Below are 19804 nucleotides of genomic sequence, written 5' to 3' on the forward strand. Positions count from 1 at the left end.
TGATATAAGGGGAGGGGGACTATGGGGACCTTGATAGAATGGGACTGTGGGGACCCTGATATAAGTGGAGGGGGACTATGGGGATCCTGATAGAAGGGGACTGTGGGAACCCTGATATAAGGGAGGGGGACTATGGGGATCCTGATAGAAGGGGACTGTGGGGACCCTGATATAAGAGAGGGGGGCTATGGGGACCCTGATAGAAGGGGACTGTGGGGACCCTGATATAAGGGGGGCTACCGGGACCCTGGTATAAGGGGAGGGGGACTATGATGACCCTGATAGAAGGGGACTGTGGGGACCCTGATATAAGTGGGGCTATGTGGACCCTGATATAAGGGGGGCTGTGGGAACCCTGATATAAGAGGAGGGGGACTATGAGGATCCTAATATAAGGGGGGACTGTGGGGACCCTGATATAAGGTCGAGGCTGTGGCGACCCTGATTTAAGAGTAGGGGACCTATAGGGACCCTGATATAAGGGGGGACTGTGGGGAGCCTGATAGAAAGGGGCTGTGGAGATCCTGATATAAGGGGAGGGGACTGTGGCGACCCTGATATAAGGGGGGACCCTGATATAAGGGGAGGAGTTCTGTGGGAACCCTGATATAAGGGGGGGCTTTCCGCCAGCAAGTCTGATGGAGCATACACACGGTCAGAAATTTCTGACCAAAAGCTCATATCGGACTTTTGCTGGGGGAATTTCCAATCGTATGTATGGGGCATTAGATATAAATTCTTATCAGTATATATGAGATCTAATATCTCAGAGCTCTTGTGATGACATCACTGGACCTGAAATAAGGTACGCAATGTAGTAGAAAGGTTTTATAAAAAAAAATAGCTATAAAGCACCAGGGCCACCTTCAAATTGTCTTCTCCCATTGACTCTGATGTGTTTAAAAAAATTTGTGAAATTTTACCAAAATCTCCTCATCTCTAATTGAAATTTAGTCCAATGCTAGTTATTTTAGTAACCTACAGTATCTCACAAAAGTAAGTACACCCCTCACATTTTTGTAAATATTTTTTCATGTGACAACACTGAAGAAATTACACTTTGCTACAATGTAAAGTAGTGAATGTACAGCTTGTATAACAGTGTAAATTTTCTGTCCCCTCAAAATAACTCAACACACAGCCATTAATGTCTAAACTGCTGGCAACAAATGTGAGTACACCCCTAAGTGAAAATGTCCAAATTGGGCCCAAAGTGTCAATATTTAGTGTGGCCACCATTATTTTCCAGCACTGTCTTAACCCTCTTGGGCTTGGAATTCACCAGAGCTCCATAGGTTGCCACTGGAAGTCCTCTTCCACTCCTCCATGACTACATCACGGAGCTGGTGGATGTTAGAGACCTTGCGCTCCTCCACCTTCCATTTGAGGATTTTCGTTCTTTTGAATTTTCCTTCTTTTTTTCGCATTTTCATTCTTTCTAATTATCGAATTTTCATTCTTTCAAATTTTCAGATTTTCTTTCTTTCGGGTTTTTGTTCTTTCTAATTTTTGTTCTTTTCGAAAATTTGTTTTTTGAAAAATCCTTTATATAGTTTTTCGTTCATTCGGATGTTTGCGAATTAACGAATATGCCGAATTTTGAAAAAATACATATTCCGAATGAAACGAAATTGCACATGTCTAGCTGCAAGTGCAACGCACATTTTTCCCTCATGTGGGGTGCAGATGATGTTTACATGATCACCCTATGCTGCACTTTTCATTGGTGGGTGTGTTCAGGGATAACAGGCGCTTTAACCGCTTGACCTCCAGAAGATTTGCAGTGTTTGTACAGCACTTGTAGCTGCTTTTTTTTAAAAATGTTTGCAGCTGGAACACCGCTTTAAAAATCCAGTTTCCTGATTCTTTGTCATTTTCATTGTCATTTTCAATCAAGGGATTTGGTGCTGATGATTCTCAGACATTCAGCAATTATTTATTTTATATATACCATTGGAAACCATATGACCTACTATCCATGCGTTTCTGGTGCAGAGAAAAAAAAACGCACTTGGCTGCATGTGGTGTGAACCGGCCCTTAAACAAATCCAATAAAAAAATGGGAAAAAAAATTAATTTCTTCAAAAATGTATTCCAATATGTATCCTGCTACATATTTTTGGTAAAAAAAGAAAAATCCCAATAGGCGAATATTGATTGGTTTGGGCAAAAGTTATGTGGAGTTTTTATTTATTTATTTTACTAGTAATGGCGGCAGTCAGTGACTTATGGTGGGAATGCGACATTGCGGCAGACAAATCTGACACTAAGGCCCGGTTTCCACTAGTGTGACTTGCAGACTTCTCAAGTCACCCGCATTTGAGTGCAGGCTCACGGACACCCGCGAGTGCCCGGCTGGGACAGTCACTCAGCCACAGACAGAGCAACCCAAGCGGCCGAATGGAGTACGACCGCAGCAGTTGCTCAAGCTGCTCTGTCTTCTGTCTATGGCCAGAAGAGGGGGTGGGACAAAGCCGGGAGGTCTGGAGACACACCCCATGCTGGTGCCCTATTCTACGCTGAGACCTCTCATGACCCACTCCTCCCGCCAGCCCCTCCTGTCCACCAGTGCTTCTGGGGTAGACGGGAGGGAAGGAGGGTACAGCGGGGAGGAGCGTGCCACGAGAGGTAAAATGACCACTGCTTTGCAAGGACCAGATCTGTCATCACTTCAGACAGACTAGAAGAGAGGAGGGGCTGGGGGAGGGGCACGAGACATATTGACAGCCGCTTCCCATGCTACGCTGCAAGTAATATAACAACAGCTGCTTGGATCTTGCTGTGATGTGTGCCCCATTATGTGCCCCATGCCCTGCTGTGTGCCCCATGCCCTGCTGTGTGTATAGTGCCCTGATGTGTGCCACATGCCCCACTGTTTGCCCTGATGTGTGCCCTGCTGTGTGTTCAGTGTCCCACTGTGTGCCCCATGCCCCGCTGTATGTCCCATGTCTTGCTATGTGCCCTGTGTCCTGATGTATGCCCCATGATGTTCCCTGTGCCCAGATCTGTGTCCCCTGCCATGTGCCCCATCTCCAGATGTGTGCCCAGTGCCCCTGTGTGCTCTGTGCCCTGCTGTGTGCCCCATGTCCTGATGTGTGCCCCATGATGTGCCTTGCTGTGTGCCCTCTTGTATGCCTCATTTGCTGCTGTATGCCCCATGCTCTGCTGTGTGCTCAGTGTCCTGCTGTGTGCCCCATGCCCCGCTGTATGCCCTGCTGTGTGTCCCATGTCTTGCTGTGTGCCCTGTGTCCTGATGTATACACCATGATGTGTCCTGTGCTCAGATGTGTTCCCCCTGCCCTGCTGTGTGCCCCATGCCCACTCTGTGCCCTGTTGTGTGCCCCATAATGTGCCCTGATGTGTGACACATGTCCTGATGTGTGCCCCATGCCTGCCTTGTTGTGTACCCCATGATGTGCCCTGATGTGTGCCCCATGTCCTGATGTGTGCCCAGTGCCCCTGTGTGCCCTTCTGTGTGTCCCATGATGTGTCCTGCTGTGTGCCCCATGCCTCTCTGTGTGCCTCATGCCCTTCTGTGTGCCCCATGCCCCACTGTGTGCCCCGTGCCCTGATGTGTGTCCAGTCGCCAGAGTCGGCGTGAATCATGACCCCCCCTGAAATGAGTTTGCCACCTCCCTGAAATTAGTTTTCGCAGGTTGGGATGTCTGCAATCAGTGTCCATCAGTGCTGCCACTCAGTGCCTCCTCATCAGTGTCACCTATTGGTGCCGCCTACCAGTGCCCATTAGTGCCCACCAGTGCTGCCTCTTCAGTGCCCATCATTGCTGCCTCATCAATGCCTATCAGTGCAGCCTATCAGTGTCCATCAGTGCAGCCTATTAGTGAAGGAGAAAAATTACCTTTTAAATAATATTTGACAGGCAATGAGGAGGTGGTATATTGCCTTGCCACCACCTGTTTTAACCCCCTAAATACCAGACAACCACTCCACGTTGTGCATAGTTGTGGGGGAGAGGTTGCAGCACGGCCACATTCGTTTTAATGGGTCATGCGGTATCATTCACCAAGCATGATGAGGGGTTACAATCCCTGTCGCAGATGTGAAGCAAAGCAATGTGGTTGTGTTACACCCCCGTCGGCTGTCCTTGTAGCACAAAGGGGAGTAGTTGAGGAATGGTATAAACGCGGTTCAACCATGGGTTTTACCCCCCCCCCCCCCCCTCCTCCTCCCCAAATGCAAGTGTAAACAAGCCCTCGGAGATTTGGAGGAGGCTGAGGGCAAGAAAGGGGACTTCTATGAGTTAGGAACACAGACTTCAATAGAATTTTTTATTTTTACACCAGAGAGTCAGTAAACTGGTCACTAGAAGTCCATAGTCCCCTCATAAATACTATATAGGTCTGTGGTATCTATGGAGATAGAAGACAACACTGCACAGCATACAATATATATGGGGATTAGTGCAGCGCTATTCCACTTCATGGTCATTAAAATACCGGCGTTGCTAAAACAGATTAGTGATGTCCATTGTTCTAATGGATTATAGTTTTTGAACTAAAGAAGGCACTGCGCCTGCGCCGGACACATTCAGACACGCCTGCGCACACCGAGCTTTGTGCTGAAGTCAGTCCCGCCGTCTGGTCTCCATGGAGACGGAGCACCGCGTCCTTCTACAGTCCGCTCCCGGGAAATGAGGACGGTGCTCGGGAGAGCGGACAGGTAAATCGGACATTGTGCCTTCTGTATATGACTGGGGGGGCATCTGTGTGTGGGGGGGCTGGGATCTGTCCTGTGTGTCACGTGGGATCCATGCACCCCTTATTATTATTATCTCCAGTATTGTGTTCATATTTCCCTATCTCTGTATATATTGTCAATGATTCAAGCAGTGTCACAGCCTGCACCTTATAGATCTATGGAAACCCAACGTGACATTAGTTGTGACACTTTTAGGGCGTCTCGCCCTGGAATGTGAGCATTTGTATGCGCATATTTTTTGCACGTTCCGCTTTTGGCAGCCCGTTCATATCAATAGGTTGGCAAACACACGGGAATACGCCAAACGTAAATACTCTTACAAACCAATTTGGTGGCCGCAAAGACGCTGCTTGTCCACTAGATGAGTTTAGGGGGACAATAACAATGAACGTCCCCCGCACACATCTAATAAGGGCAGAGCGTTCCCATACAGTGCGAGAAATACGCTTCCCCGCACTGCGTTCTAGTGCGAGCCAGTGTAACCACATATTCGGCGACCCATCGCAGTTTGCTACGGAGGTGACATTCCATTGCTGCCATCTTGCTACACCCCACACTCATCCACAAAAAGGATACACTAAGAAGGGGGGAAAGTGGACATGTTGTTACACCAACCGGAGTTTTGTATTTTACACGTATTTATAACAGTAAACTGCGTTTCTATAGTGAAATACAGGACTTAGAACTCCATCTGGCTGGTTAGATGTTGAATTTTAAAAGCAGCGGCATCCCTGCTCATCTTACTGGTTTTCTAATCTGACAGAAGTTCGCTGCTTTTAAAATTCAACATCTAACCAGCCAGATGGAGTTCTAAGTCCTGTATTTCACTATAGAAACGCAGTTTACTGTTATAAATACGTGTAAAATACAAAACTCCGGTGGGTGTAACAACATGTCCACTTCCCCCCTTCTTAGTGTATCCTTTTTGTGGATGAGTGTGGGGTGTAGCAAGATGGCGGCAATGGAACATCACTTCCATAGCAAACTGCGATGGGTCGCCGAATATGTTGTTCGTTACACCCTCCCATAATATTGTACGGCATTGTTGTGACGGATTCATAAAGAAGTACTGTCGTTGCTCTGCTGGCATGTCTGTGATCCGGGCTTGTTTGCTTTACCCATGCTGCAGGATTACAGATCCCTAGTGTGCTGACAATCTGTACCAGGCTCCGGAGCTCTCTCTCTATGTGGCCATCTCCTCCACGCGTCAGGCCACGCCCCCCACAAGTCTTCATCCACTTTTAACTAGTGAGTGCGTTTTTATTGTCTTTTACTCTTTTTAATAAATCGCTACACCTAGATGGAGGTGCCCTTTTGTTTTTGTTTTTTTAGACACTATATTGTCAAAAATATTAGGACGCCTGCCTTTACACACAGGAGGGTTCAATATTGAGGTGGTCCACCCTTTGCAGCTATAACAGCTTCAACTCTTCTGAGAAGGCTGCCCACAAGGTTTAAGAATGTGTCTATGGGAATGTTTGATCATTCTTCCAGAAGCGTGTTTGTGAGGTCAGGCACTGATGTTGGACAAGAAGGCCTGGCATGCTAGAAGAGGTGATATGGTAAAGGGGGGGGGGGGATTTGTGCTAAGAAGGAGAATTTTTTTTTGGGGGGGGGGGGTTTGTGCTAGAAGACGTGATATGGCAGGGGGGGGGGGGGTTGTGCTAAGAAGGGGATTTTGGGGGGTTTGTGCTAGAAGAGTTGATATGGCAGAGGGGGAAGGGGATTTGGGGGGGGGGGCTTGTGCTAGAAGAGGTGATCTAGTAGAGGAAAGGGCATTTGTGCTAGAAGAGGTGATATGGGGGGGGGGGGGTTGTGCTGAGAAGGGGATTTGGGGGAGGGGACTTGTGCTAGAACAGGTGATATAGTAGAGGGGAGGGGATTTGTGCTAGGAAGGGTGATTTGGGGGGGTTTGTGCTAGAAGAGGTGATATGGCGGGGGGTGTGTTAATAAGGTGATGGGAGGGGTTGTGTTAATAAGGGGGTGGGAGGGGTTGTGTTAATAAGGGGATGGGGGGGTTGAGCTAGACGAGTTGATATAGTAGACAGAGGAGGGGATTTGTGCTAAGTAGGGAATTTGAGGGGGGGGGAGTTGTGCTAGAAGAGGTGATATAGTAGAGGGGGGGGTATTTGTGCTAGGAAGGGATATTTGGGGGGGTTTGTGCTAAAAGAGGTGATTTAGTAGAGGGGGGGGGGCTTTGTGCTAAAAAGGGATGGGGGGAGGGGGTGTGCTAAAAGAGGTGCTATGGCAGAGGGGATTTGTGCTAGGAGGAGAAATATTTTTTTTGGGGGGAGGGGGGTGTGCTTAGGGGGTAATCATGCAGCTTAGTGACCAATTGTTTTTAGGGGGGGGTGGGTTTTGCTGACACATAATGCTCATACATATGGGGGTGGGGAGTCATAGTTTGGCATGTTTGCGCTGGGCTCTAGGTGACCTTGTCCTGGCACTGGGTAAGGAGCTCGTTCACACTGTGTGCACTGAGCTGTGTTTTTTTCTGCACTGGATAATTGCAGGTACCCCTACGCTTCATTCACACAGCCATACAAATTTTACTGATGTTATTACAGATGCGTTTTCTAAAGCCCCATACACACTATCAGTTTTTCTGCGGAGTTTTTCCTTCAGATTTACCAAAACCATGTAGTACAAGGGCCTGCCTGATTGCATACAAATTGAAACTCCTAAGGTTTGACCTCATATTATATGGTTTTGGTAAATCTGAAGGAAAAACTCTGCAGAAAAACTGATAGTGTGTATGGGGCTTAGAGAAAAGTTCCTGCATAACAGTAAAATACTTGCATATAGATACATTTAAACGCATAAAGACACATTTTTGGTACATAACGATAATTTATTTTTCCTCTTTGTTGCATCCACCAAGGTAAGTATGAAAAAAAATCCCATTCTTCTCTTTTAAGGACATAATGTGCTAGTATGCATTGCATACTAGCACATTATGAAACTTACCCCTAAAACAAAGCCCTCCAGTGCTGTGACCACTGACAGGCTTCCATGACCACCCGGTCTTCCTTCCAGGTTTGAATGGCCGAGCAGTGATATCATTTCAAAGCGCAGTGTGCATGCGTCGGTGACGGCAGGTTCAGGAGATATTCATTTTACCTACAAGCAAGCTTTATTATAAGTTTACCTTTAGCTAAAAGTACGATAACTGAGTTTGAGAAAGAGGAGGTCATTACCCGGGCTGCTCTGTCTGGTAGGGGTGTTTGAATCATGATATAAAATGACAATGTCAGCTAAGACAGATCCTGTATATGTATTGTATCTGTTTGCCTGAAGTTCACCTTTAAATGCATTTTCATCTTTGATTGAAGCATAACTTTAGTGTACTTATTTTGTTAATGGTACTTGTGTAAGTGTCGGCTTCTGAGACATAAATTTAAAATGATTGCTTAATGCTATGTGCTGTTATTGCAGCTAGAAAAGATCTGGAACGCCTGTATTAAATGGAGCCAGAGACAACTGTAGCTGATGGAAGACTGGAAACATTACAAATCTACAAAGTACTCCAGTGTGTTCGAGATCAAGACAAAGAGCAGATCCAAAAACTTACCCAACTCGGAGTCCCGAACCTCATAAATCTCACCGAGCCCCGCAATGGAGAAGGGGCTCTACACCTGGCCGCTGTGGCTAATAACGTGGACATGTGCAGTTTTCTGCTTAACATTGGAGCTCACCCTGATATACAAGACTTAAAGGGATGCACCCCGGCCATGAAAGCAACAGAATTAGGACATGACCTGGTACTGCAAGTTCTCGCTGAAGCGCAGGCTGACATGACAATTGTTAATAAAGAAGGAAAAGGTAGCTATGACCCACTACAGACTGACCATTATGTGAATTTATTAGCCAGCCCTTTGTTTCATATTAGAGCACCTAACGCTATGATGGAGAAAGGCAGAGTAGGTGATTATTCTAGTTCTTGCACTTTCTTATGAAAGTTTTAGGCCCCTTTCACACATGTGGACAGTATGTCTGTATTTCATCCATACGTTTTTGGAAGAAATACGGACATACATGCATTCCTATGGGATAGCGGGTGTCAGCGGATGAACATCCGCTGACACCCGATATCATCTGTCTCCGCTATGGTCCGATTCTGCAGACGGAGGAAAATCCTATTTTTCTATCTGTCTGCAGAGCGGATCGGATGAACGCGGACAGACAGTCCGTGTTCATCCGATTCCCCCATAGAGGAGAGTGGAGATCTGACATCCTGTCATCCGCTGGCTCAGTGGGGATAAACGGAGCGATCCCTGTTGAGCAAGCGGATCATCACGGATCCATCCCGTGTGAAAGCGGCCTTAGGTTCGTCAAACAATCCGACAGACAGTCCGTTCAACTTTTGAATGAACGGACTTGACCACATACGATGAACAGACAGTCCGCCGAAAGCTTGCGCGATGACGTGTACAGCACGTACGACGGGACTAGAAATTCGACGTCCAATACACTGCAATGCAACCTTCACCGTGTAAATCCTTTCTGAGCATGCGCCAAACTTAGTCCGTCGAACTAGCCTACTCACAAGCGGATTGTCCGCTGAAACCAAGTTTGGACGGACTGTATGTCCGCTGAAAAAATCCGCTGAAGCCCACACACGAGTGGATTGTCCGCTGAAACACGGTTCAGCGGACTAAGTTGGACAGACAGTCCGCCCGTGTGTACGCGGCCTTAGTGTGTGTTTTTTTAAGTATCACATTTAAGACCTGCTCTAATCTCATGTGTCTTCATGTTGTTTACTCGTTACTATAGGAATGTAACAAAGATAGGTCGAGGAAGTCTTAGGTTTAAGAGGCATAGCTGTCATTCAGCTGCTAAGAACATTGGGGGTTATTTACTAAAGGAAAATCCACTTTGCACTACAAGTGCACTTGGAAGTAAAGTCGCTGTAAATCCGAGGGGGACATGCAAGAGAAAAAAAAAAAACAGCACTTCCAAGTGCACTTACAGTGCAAAATGGATTTGCCTTTCGTAAATAACCCCCATTATGTTTAACCACTTGCTTACTGGGCACTTAAACCCCCCTCATGCCCAGACCAATTTTCAGCTTTCAGCGCTGATGTACTTTGAATGACAATTGCGCGGGCATACAACACTGTACCCAAATGAAATTTTTATCATTTTTTTCCCACAAATAGAGCTTTCTTTTGGTGGTATTTAATCACAGCTGGGAGTTTTATTTTTTGCTAAACAAACAAAAAAAGATGCAAATAAAAAAAAAATCATGTTTAATAGTTTGTTATAAAAATTTGCAAACAGGTCATTTTTCTCCTTCATTGAAGTGCGCTGATGAGGCGGCACTGGTAGGCTGCACTGGTGGGCACTGATAGGCTGCATTGGTGGGCACTGATAGGCTGCACTGGTGGGCACTGATAGGCATAGTTAAGGCGGCACTAATAGGCACAGATAAGGCGGCACCGATGGGCACAGATAAGGCGGCACTGATGGGCACAGATAAGATGGCACGGATGGGTGACACAGATGGGTGGCATGGATGGGTGGCACTAAGGGGCACTGATAGGTACCACTGATAGATGGGACTGATGGGCACTGATAGGTGGCACTGATAGGTGGCTCTGATAGGTGGCACTGCTGGGCACCGATGGGCGGCACTGCTGGGCACTGATGGGCACTGGTAGATGACACTGATGGGCACAGATATGTGGCACTGGGGTGCAGCACCTTTGTTGAGGCAGATTGTGGGCACTGCTGGGTGGCACTGTGGGCACTGCTGGGTGGCACTGCTGGGTGGCACTGTGGGCACTGCTGGGTGGCACTGTGGGCACTGCTGGGTGGCACTGACAGGGGGGGACACATTTTTTATTCATGTGGCACTGGTAGGGGGCAGGTGGGCACTGGCAGGGGGCAGGTGGGCACTGGCAGGGCTGGCCGTGATCGGGACTGATGTCCTGATCATGGCCGCCGGTGATCGGCTCTTTTTTTTTCTCCTCGCGCTGTCAGCGCGAGGAGGAATAATAGCCGATTACCGGATCCGTTGTATCACATGATCAGCTGTCATTGGCTGACAGCTGATCACGTGATAAGGGGTCGGGATCGACCCCTTGCTCGGATCGGTGATCAGCCGAGTCTCATAGACTCGCCGATCACAGAGCGCGCCGCTCGCGCCCCTCAGGGGGCGCACAGGCCGCTCGTGCACGGGACGACATCAATAGACGTAGTCCCGGCAAAGGAGATCCGTGCTGTAGCCGTCATTCGGCTATAGCGCGGGTCTCAAGTGGTTAAATAGGAAAACTTGAAAATGAAAGCAGTTACAAATAATATAGCTGCTGATTTTTCTGTTTCTATCTTTTTATTCTGTTTTTTAAATAACAATAAAAAAAATGTAACAAAAGAAATTGCATAATGACACTGGGGGTTATTTACGAAAAGGCAACTCCACTTTGCACTGAAGGTGCACTTGGAAGTGCAGTTGCTGTAAATTTGAGGGGTAGATCTGAAATGAGGGGAAGCTCTGCTGATTTTATCATCCAATCATGTGCAAGCTAAAATGCTGTTTTTTATTTTCCTTGTATGGACATACAAGGACTGCACTTCCAAGTGCACTTTCAGTGCAAAGTGGATTTTCCTTTAGTAAATAACCCCCACTTTCATCAAAATCAATTAGCTGCTGGTCTTTAAGAAACAGATACTCACCCTGCAGCTGATTCTTCTCAGGGCTTATCGATCTTCGGCCTTACCATCTTGGTTCCGGGAGCCAGATGTCACTTTGTAATGAGTCACAGCCAGTTCTCCACTGTGCATGTGTGAGTTTGAGGAATGTGGGTAGCCTTGTCCCGAAGCCTCCTGGGATAACGTCACACATACCAGGAGGGTATAGGACAAGGCTACCTGTACCCCTTGAACTCACGTGTGTGCAGTGGGGAGCCAGCTGTGAGACATGAGGAAGTATATATAACATCTCACATCTCAGGAGGCTACAGGACAAGGCTACCTGCACCCTTCAATCTTGTGCCTGTGCAGTGGGAAGCTGGCTGTGAGTCATCAGGAAGTGACAGTCGGCTCCCGGAACCAAGATGGCAGTTGGAGGGAAGGGGGTAGTGGTCCAAGATGGCATTATTCTCACCTAGGAATGGATTGAAGAAGATGGAACAGGTAATGTCAAAAAAGTATTTTGAACAAAAAAAGCTGCAATTTAATTAACCACTTCAGATCCGTGCAATAGACGTCCTCCCATGCTCGAGTGGCCTGTGCGCCCCCTCCAGAGGGTGGCGCGGCGTGCTCTGTGATCAGCAAGTCTATGAGATGCCGACCCCTTACCACGTGATCAGCTGTCAGCCAGTGAAAGCTGATCATTTCATGTAAACAGAGCCGGTAACGGGCTATTTTTCCTCCTCACGCTGATAGTGTGAGGAGAAAAAAAAAAAACAGCTGAGCACCAGCTCGCCTTGATCGGGACATTGGTCCCGATCAAGGAGAGCAGCCGACAGCTCATCTGTGCCACCTGCCAGTGCCACCTACTACCAGTGCACAACAGTGCCGCCTACCAGTGCCCACCAGCGCCATGTACCAGTGCCCACAGTGCCACCTATCAGTGCTCACAGTGCCACCTATCAATGTCACAAATCAGTGCCTCATCAACAGTGCTGCCCATCAGTGTCATCTACCATTGCCTATCAGTGCCACCTATCAGTGGTACCTATCAGTAACACCTATCAGTGCCATCTTATCTGTCCCCATCAGTGCCGCTCTAAGGTCAGAGGGATGGTCAGATTGTGCATGCAGGACCTTAAAGAGGAAGTAAAGGCTATTTAAAAAAAATAAAATAAAAATGCAACCTGCAAGGCAAAGGCATAATGAGCTAGTATGCATAGCATTACTTACCTGAGAACGAAGCACCCCAAGCGGTCCTCTGTCTTCATGTTCGCCGCTGCCATGGATCCCGGAGTGACTTCCGGGTCTCGCTGCTCGGGCGCTATGATTGGCCGGAGCCGCAATGACGTCACTCCTGCACATGCACACGGGAGCCGACACGAGAGGCATATCGCCGTCATCTGCAGCCTGCCTGTATAGGTTTAGGAGATATTTCTTGGACCTACAGGTAAGCCTTAATCTAGGCTTACCTGTAGGTCAAAGTGGTTTGTAAGGGTTTACAACCAATTTACAGACCACTTTTTACTACAGGTAAGCCTATAATAAGGCTTTCCTGTAGCTACCCTGGATATTTCCTAACCTGCATGGTTTAGGAGATATTCCCTGTATCAGCATGTGCCAACATCATTGGCACATGCGCACTGAAGCAATGGCATGTTTGTGCTGTTGCTTCAGCTAGTGTGCTGTTACCAGAAGTTCCCGCACGCATGCACAGTAGAGATGTCATCACGGCTCCAGACAATCACAGTGACGGAGCCCACGATACCCGTAAGTAACTCTGGGAGTGATGCCGCTGGCCAGAGCTGTGTATGGGGACCGCTAGGAGGCTTCGAGCTCAGGTGAGTAATTTCATAATGAGCTAGTATGCTATGCCTGTGAAATCTCAGCATCTAATACTGCATGGACATAGAATGTAACTCTGGGTCTGGTCTCACTGCTACAAATATTAACTGCATGCCAACCAGCTGCCTCAGTTGTACTGCGGCAGCATGGATCGGCTGCGCAAATCGCCGTTATGCTACATCGTAGCATAAATGGCCACTAGGGGGCGCCCCAACCCCCCCCCCCCCCCCACACTCGCTCCCTGAGCTGATGTGAGTGCCCGGCAGTCTCAATCAGTCTCCCGCAATCGCTGAGGGCACATGGAGAACCGGGAGCTGTGTGTGTAAACACAGTTTCCAGTTCTCTGGGCGGTGAACTAACAGATCGTCTGTTCATACAGAGTATGAACAGTGATCTGTTAGTTTCCCTGCACAGTCCCATCCCCCTTCAGTTATAACACAAACTAGGATACATATTAACCCCTTCACTGCCCCCTAGTGTTAACTCATTCACTGCCAGTGACATTTTTACAGTAATCAATGCAATTTTAATCGCACTGATTGCTGTATTAATTCCAGTGGTCCCAAAAATGTGTCAAAATTGTCCGACGTGTCCGCCATATTGTCTCAGTCATGATAAAAATCACTGATTGCCGCCATTACATAAAAAAAAATTAAATAAAAATGCCATAAAACTATCCCCTATTTTGTAGACGCAATAACTTTTGCGCAAACCAATCAATATACGCTTATTGCAATTTTAACAAAAAATATGTAGAAGAATACGTATCGGCCTAAACTGAGGAAAAAAAACATTTTTTTATATATTTTTTGGGAATAATTTTTATAGCAAAAAGTTAAAAATATTGCGTTTTTTTTTCAAACTTTACACTTTTTATTTGTTTGTAGCGCAAAAAATAAAAACCACAGAGGTGATTAAATACCAACAAAAGAAAGCTCTATTTGTGGGAAAAAAAGGACGTCAATTTTGTTTGGGAGCCACGTCGCACGACCGCACAATTGTCAGTTAAAGCGACGCAGTGCCGAATCGCAAAAAGTGGTCTGGTCTTTGGCCAGCCAAATGGTCCGGGGCTTAAGTGGTTAATAGGAAATGGGTCTGCATATCATTTATTTTATAGATCAGTAGCATTTCTATAGAAACATACCCTTTACAGTTTGGTAGTTCCATCTTTGTTTTATAACCTGAATTATACATTGAATCCAATCATGGTTATTTTTCTTTTTGTTTAGGAGTCTTGTTCTACTGCATTTCCCCCACTAAGAGACACCTCCGCTGTCTTCAGATACTCCTGGATTGTGGAGCCGATGTTAATAACACTTCTAAAAATGGAATTCCAGTGCTCCTGGTCGCTTGTGAACAGGCTCGTGAATGTAAAGAAATGTGTCTGAAATTGCTGGAAAGAGGGGCTAATCCCAATGCTTGCAATCCAGTAAGATGTTTGAATTACATTCTTAATACAATGAGCCCTACTTCAGTTTGTATTTAGTATATTAGAGTGAATCTACATGATTCAAACTGAGAATCTGATGAAGCGCACCCCCTATGGAGCCGCAGTTAAACTGGGATCCCCCACCCTGCACAACCAGGCACACCGCATTTTCACAGGCATTCCAGAGACAGAACAGTCTGGACTTTGTTTTTGTTATTTATTAAGGGTAAATAACTTGAATAGGAATAGGAGGTTATGTGATGCCCACTTGACTTTAGCAAAACTTTAGGGACATTTATCCTATATACAGTCTCTATTTACAGCTCCACTTCTCCCTCCAACATACACTTGCTTGCAGAACCCAGCTGGATCACTGTGTAAAGATCTGACAGTCACTGAGTCGGATTAAAGGCAATGGCCCATTACAGGCAGGAACACAAGGCCCCTTGATTGTGTATATTACAGTGTCCAGCTTGTACTCTTCCTCCTGTGGCTTCTGATCCCAGCACCACTTATTCAGGCACTGCCAACCCACCTGGCTGTAGCTGCCCATTACTAGCCCTCCAGGCTAACCTCTCCCCACAATCCTCCAGACTGACACTCACCAGCCCATCCTGCTGACTCTCAGGAGATCTCCCAGTGGTGCTGACCTGCTCCTGCTGTTCTCCTTCTTGCTTCCATGCCTCCAGGAAGGACTTCCTCTGTGTGTTATGGCAGGATCCTTCCAGCACCCAAGCCTTGGCCCAAGGTCACCCCCCCCCCAGACTAGGGGGCTCCCCTTAGGGCCACAGGCAGCCTCCTCAGCACTCCCATCTTCCACCCAACTCCCCCTGCTGGCATTATCATCCCTATTTATGAGGTGGCCTTCCCCCTGCCAGCCCTATACTGGGGATTGGCTGAGGCCCCCATAAATATTTCAAGCAGCTCCTCCTAACCCCCACCCACTATGTCTAGAACATTCTCCAATGTCCCAGAAAACAGATAGAGGCACCAGAGAGGCTGCTAGGATGAGTCACCCAACCCTGACCCAGATTTACAGGTTTAGCCCTCAGCTAAATTAATGTACCTACACTAATAAATCTCCACTAATACCTAGCACACACTAGAGCAGGGGTAGGCAATCCCCGTCACTGGTGCTGCAGTTGGCACACGAAGCCTCTTTTTCCGGCACTCGACTCCCTCCCCATCAGCAGAGCAGTGCAGGTAAGTGTCAGTGAGACACTAATGCATTCCAATTTCAGAGTTCCCCACACCGCACCAGCAATGTGTGGGGGCACTGCGCCCCCACACATTGTAAAAGATGGGAAACATTGTTTGGTTCTCTAACTTTGTTGTAGCTGCTTTTGTGATGGGAAAGAGATTGAGTGCAGTTCTGCTGGGGGGGGGGGGGGGCGGTCCCTGTTTCTAGGAGGGGCGGTCCCTGTTTCTAGGAGGTGGAGGACTGTCATTGGCCGCTGCTAAAGCCAATCACAGTCCTGCTAGTCCCATCCACTATCTGGAGGAAGTTGACTCGCTTGGTTGCCACTAGAAATCTCAGAAAGAAGGGATTTCACTGTGATTGATAAAACCACAATCAGGTGACAGTTTATGGAATGACTTTTGGGACCTTTGTTAAAACTATTCCTGAACCTTTGCATCACTTACTACTGAACCCCTGAACTCTGTGTCCCTTTAAGCCACAGCCAGTATTCAGCGCAAAGAAAATCGCTTCCAACTTTTCCTGTGGCGCAGAGGGCCACACTTATTCTTAGCTATGAGGGCCCAACTTATGATCCTGCACACAGGCCCACTGCTTTCAGAAAATACCCCTGAGCTGAGCTCATCTCTGCACGTCCATTACAGATGCTTGTATGTGACATCATATACATCGCATACAAGTACATGTGCTGGATGCACAAGTTGGATCAGCGGGATGAGTATGCCAGGCATGGTAGATGTGTCATCTCTGCTTCCTTTCACCACTCTGCATATCATGTATATCATAGATGAGAAGAGGGTACAGCGGTGGAGCAGATGAGCAGGATGATACAGCAGTGGAGAAAATGAGCAGGAGGGGTTCAGAGGTGGGACAGATGCGCAGGGAGGTACAAGAGATGAGAAGGGGGTTCAGCAGTGGTGGGGCAGATGAAAAAGTGGGTTACAGTGGTGGGGCAGAGGAGCAGATGGGTTCAGTGTTAGGACAGATGAGAAGGTGATTCAGTAGTGAGACAGAAGAGCATGGGGATACGGTGGTGGAGCAGATGTGCAGGGAGGAACAGTGGTGGGGAAGATGAGAAAAGGGGGTACATTGATGGGGCAGATGAGCAGGGAGGTTAAAATGGTGGGACGGTAGAACAAGTGGGTACAGTGGTGGTACAGAAGAGCAAGGGGGTACAGTGGTGGGGCAGATGTGCAGGAGGTACAGTGGTGGGAGGAAAACCAGGGGGGTACAGTGATGGGGCAGATGAGAAGGGGTTACAGTGGTGGGAAAGGTGAACCTGGGGCGGTTCAGTGTTGGGTCAGAGGAGAAAGAATGTACATTGGTGGGACAGATGAGCAGGGGGTTACAGCGTTGGGGCAGAGGAGCAGGGGAGTACAGAGGTGGGGCAGATGTGCAGGAGGTACAGTGGTGGGGCAGATGAGAAAGGGGGTTAGAGTGTCATAGGTTAGTGCACAAGATATGTAAATCACTTGTCACTGACAGCAAGGGGGAGGATTTGACAAAGTTTTTCTCTGTTTGTCAAGATTTTTCTCACTGAACAATAAAAGAGGATTGCTTGGAGCTGGATTAACTCTTTGTGGCAAGACTGGGCTCAAATGATAGGAAATCTTATCCTCTACATTATGACATAAAAAAAAAAAAATGTTATCGGGTTTACATCTACTTTAAGTAAACTATAACATAGTGCACATATATATGCGGGCTGGAGGCTTCACTGGAATAAGAAAAGCCTGAATCATCTCTGCTTCCCTGCCTTTAGGATGGCAATTTCCACTATTTGCGGGAGATTGTTTGTTTTATGGGTCAGGGTTGTTAGTTGTGAGCTTAAAGCGGGAGTCCGCCAGGAGTTCCGCCGTTTTTTTTTTTTTTAAAAGCCAGCAGCTACAAATACTGCAGCTGCTGACTTTTAAAATAAGGACACTTACCCGCCCAGCGCGCCCGCGATGTCGGCACCCGAAGCCGATCTCTCGATCGCCTCTCGGGTGCTGCCGCCGCCATCTTGGGTATGGGAATCAGGAAGTGGAGCCTTTCGGCTTCATTTCCCGGTTCCCTACTGCGTATGCGCGAGTCGCGCTGCGCAATAAGGATGGTCCCCGCTGTCTCTGGGATCCGTGTGTTTCCCAGCAGGCAGCGGGGGACTTTCGGAAAGGGGCATAGATTCTGCGGAAAGGGGCGTTCCTTTCTGCAGAATCTACGCCGGAAGTGGGTGCAGATACCTGTACTGTACAGGTACCGGCACCCCCCTCCCCCCTGAAAGGTGCCAATTGTGGCGTCGGAGGGGGGAGGATTCCAATGAGCGGAAGGTCCACTTTAGGGTGGAACCCCGCTTTAATCAGCAGATCACTGTTACTCTGGTTTCTACCAGTGGCAAGGATGGCCTATCATGTGCACAAAGCTCCAGCCAGCATAGTTCTCTGGGTCATTTAGACACGCAGTCTGTTCAACCACAGCAAAGTATATCTGAGAAGATTTATTTATATAGTGCCAAGGTATTCCGCATCACATTACAGCGTTCATATTCAAGGAGTAAACAAATCAATCTCTGCACCAGAAGCAGGTTTTATTCTATTGTCCCTATTACAGTCATACAGACACACAGCAAGAAGACTACATTAATGGAGTACATGCAGGCTCCATTAAGATAGTGTTCCCGGTGAGAACAGGACCATCGAAAACTCATTATAGAGTTCTATTGTTTATGAAAGTGTCTGTGAATGTTCAAGTAAGAAGGAAATCCAGAGCACCTCTTTTAAATTGTGTCTTTCAATCACTTGGAATCAAAATGATATAAAATAAAAAAAAATCTCTAAGTTAACTGTGACAGACTCAACCAGGACAAGGGCTTTTGGAGAGGACTGCAGGGTGGCCACCATATTCCCTCTGACCATTAACCTGTACAAGAGTAACCACTTGCCATCCGCCTTCTGCATATATACTGCGGCAAGGCTGCTTGGCTGTGCAAACTGATGTACCCATACGTCGGTCTGTGCATGTGGTACTGTAGGCACACGCGGCCACCCGCGATCGCGGGAAGGAGAGCCAGAACGAGGTTCTGTCAATGTAAGCAAACAGATCCCCGTTCTGACAGGGGAGGAGAGGGAGAGATCAGCTGTTCCTAGGGATCAGGATCAGCCACCTCTCTATTCTCCCAGGCAGCCCATCCCCCATACAGTTAGAAACACCTCCCAGGGAACACAGTTAACCCCTAGTGTTAACCCTTTCTCTGCCAGTGCCATTTATACAGTGATCGGTGCATTTTTATAGCACTGATCAATATATAGGTGTCACTGGTCTCCAAAATTGTCACTTGGGGTGAGATTTGTCCGCCGCAATGTCGCAGCCTGCTAAAAATCGCAGATCACCACCATTACCAGTAAAAACAATAAAAAAAATAAAAATAAAAGTCCTTAGATCTTTCCCCTATTTTGTAGACACTATAACTTTTGCGCAAACCAATCAATATACGCGTATTGCATCATTTTTTTTTTTTTACCAAAAATATGTAGCAGGATACATATTGGTCTAAACATAAATACGTTTTATATATATATATATATATATATATATATACCGTATTTATCGGCGTATAACACGCACTTTTCTCCCCTTAAAATCAGGGGAAAATTGCGGGTGAAACTTTCGGCCGCCTTCGGCTCTTCTCGCCGTAGACAGCAGCGTGCAGGCGCACTGGGGCAGGCTGCAGATCTGCCGCGAGTGTCGGCTCCCGTGCGCATGCGCGGGAGTGACGTCATCGCGGCTCCGGCGAGACCCTCCAAGAAGATGGACGCTCTTAACTACAGGGGACAGCGGTGACTTTGTTGGCTCCTGTGTCAGGTAAGTGACACATAATGGGCTACTATGCGATGCATAGTAGTCCATTATGCTTTCTTTACCTTTGCAGGGAATCAAAGAGGAAGTAAACCCATCAGGGTTTAGTGTCAAAACTTAATTGAACAAGCTGAAGTTAGATGCTGATTGGC

General features: G+C 47.4%; 1 protein-coding gene across 1 annotated transcript in view; it reads left to right on the forward strand.

Annotated features, from left to right (window-relative positions):
• Window positions 1–4568: 4568 nt before the first annotated feature.
• The window catches only part of ANKEF1 (ankyrin repeat and EF-hand domain containing 1), a 51074-nt gene continuing 35838 nt past the window's right edge, over window positions 4569–19804 (forward strand). The window contains exons 1-3 of the mRNA XM_077485891.1: window positions 4569–4680; window positions 8155–8541; window positions 14424–14623. Coding sequence (XP_077342017.1) covers window positions 8184–8541; window positions 14424–14623 — 558 coding nt within the window. The 5' untranslated portion in view covers window positions 4569–4680; window positions 8155–8183. The remainder of the gene's footprint in view (window positions 4681–8154; window positions 8542–14423; window positions 14624–19804) is intronic.

The sequence above is a fragment of the Lithobates pipiens genome, unplaced genomic scaffold (assembly GCF_037356315.1).
Source record: "Lithobates pipiens isolate NorthernLeopardFrog02 unplaced genomic scaffold, aLitPip1_a1.2 Scaffold_18, whole genome shotgun sequence".
Taxonomy (NCBI): Eukaryota; Metazoa; Chordata; class Amphibia; order Anura; family Ranidae; genus Lithobates; species Lithobates pipiens.